The 2,006-nt window shown below is 49.6% G+C and overlaps 1 protein-coding gene across 1 annotated transcript; it reads left to right on the plus strand.

Annotated features, from left to right (window-relative positions):
* The first annotated feature begins 466 nt into the window (after positions 1-466).
* CHC_T00001564001 (hypothetical protein) lies at positions 467-1,333 on the plus strand. Its single transcript, XM_005712404.1, has one exon. The coding sequence runs from the start codon at positions 467-469 to the stop codon at positions 1,331-1,333; it is 867 nt and encodes a 288-aa protein (XP_005712461.1).
* The last annotated feature ends 673 nt before the right edge of the window (positions 1,334-2,006 follow it).

Raw genomic sequence — 2,006 nt, forward strand, 5'->3', positions numbered from 1 at the left:
TCATCGCAAGGATGTATCAAGTCGTATGCCTGCGTTCCAGCCAACGAGAACTTCTTTAGTCAAACAAAGATTGTCCGCAAAAATGCTACAAATGGACAGTGGTTTTTGCTTACCCACGGATGAAGAGACTGTCACCGAGAAGAAAAATGTCGTTTCCATAACGAATGCAGGAAAGCCCATGCCCAAAGGGTTTGTTAATGAAAAACAACAGCAAGTGCGAGGTTGTTTAAGACATCGCACCCAAAAGCCGGTGAGCTCAGATGCAAGCATAAGGACGACTTCCACAGACACTTCATTTTCTCGGCAGGAAGCGAGGACACCTCCACGTCCAACTGGTCACAAACTGAAAAGTTCTCCAGGTCGACTTGTTGTCAGTCTCAAGCTGAGGCAGAAGGAGTTGTCGGTCAATGGGAAGCGAGCATCACCACAAGGCAGGAAGGCAATACCAGCCAAGCGAAAGCTTCCAATGCGAACCTCTCCAAGGTGCCGGAAGGCTTTATCTGTACATGAAGGAGAAAAAACATTGTTTGACGGTGCACTGAAGTCACCTGCAGACCCAGCGCCGTTTGAATTTCGTAAACGGCGCAGCGCCTCCCTTATCGAGAGATTATCTGGGCTAGAAAGCGAACCGAACGGGGTGTCGTCAACACCTGAGATAGACAGGCTCGGTAGCCCGCTGCCCTTCGTAGGCAAAAAGCGAGGACACTTAGATATGGCCATCAGTACACCGGCAAGGACAAATGTAAGTAAGACACCTAAGAGACCGAGATCAAGTCCGAGTTCAAGCCAAACGGCGAGTAGGATATCTAAGGATGTGACAGAAGCTCCATCGCTCGAAAGTCCTGTAGACTCTGGCAGTGGCCACAGCTCTTTTCTACCGCAGGTCCGACTACAACAACCTTCGCAACCACATGAGAAGATTCCGGGGCCTGTCAGTGTTTTTGCTTTACCCGCCCGGCCTCTTCCCGCATTTCAAAAGAGGCGAATTTCGTCAATATCGAGGCACACGGAGAAGGCGGAAGGCGAGCCTTGCCAGATGGGAATAGCAAAGACGGATTCGAAGATGAATGGCATATGCAGTTCATCACATAACCAGAGTGCCGTGCGTGAGATCCAGCTACGCAGTGTACAGCTTCGCAGTCCGCAAGGTGAACACATACAGATTCATTACGCTCGAGATGAACATGGAGAGTATCCTATCCTTGAACGAGCTCGATGGGATGGAGGGGCCGCTGATGATTACTTGGACATCCCGAAAAGAGGGGACCAGAATCGTAGCAGCGCTTCCCCGAGGTTATCAAAGCAAGAGAGGAACAAGGAGAAGGCCACTTGATACACAACCACTAGTCAGAATATCCATGCTCCGGTGAAAAGACTACTCTTTCACAAAATCATCAGGCATGCTTTCATCAGGCACTGAAGAGTGGGTCAAAGGAGTTTCGTTATTTTGAAGGTCGCTGTTTTCGAGGTCAAAGTGAACCCCAATCCGGCGCAATCAGATCCAACGCGAGTGAGCATTGGTTCTACGCGAAGGCGAGAGACGGCGTTGTAGTTAACGTGGTTAGGCGCAATTGATACCATCGATTGTGTGGACCACAAGGTCGAAAGGGTATTCATCTCTCGAGACCAGGGTCGTCGTCAAGACGGGTGCGCTACTGCACGCTTGGCTGAGTGCTTGACGGCTGGGCTCCGAAATTTTGACGCGACAGTGCAGAGCTCCGTAAAGGCAGACACAAATCGTGGACTGCTCGATGGTCGGATAAGGGGAAATCCCTCACGTGACTAAAGCTTTGTTTATTTCTTGGGATCAAGGTGGAAGCGACTGCTACAGTAGTGGTGCTGCAGCTGGAAGTACTTTTTGGTACGTTGACATGGTGTACTACTTGTACAGTGTCTAGTAGATCCAGTGGATACTGTACAAGTATAACACCACGTTAGAACTACGTTAGACACTAATTACTATTAACACTACGTACAGCACGTAGTGGATCACATCTGCCGATCCA

Source organism: Chondrus crispus, genomic scaffold, assembly GCF_000350225.1.
Source record: "Chondrus crispus Stackhouse genomic scaffold, scaffold_102, whole genome shotgun sequence".
NCBI classification, from domain to species: domain Eukaryota; phylum Rhodophyta; class Florideophyceae; order Gigartinales; family Gigartinaceae; genus Chondrus; species Chondrus crispus.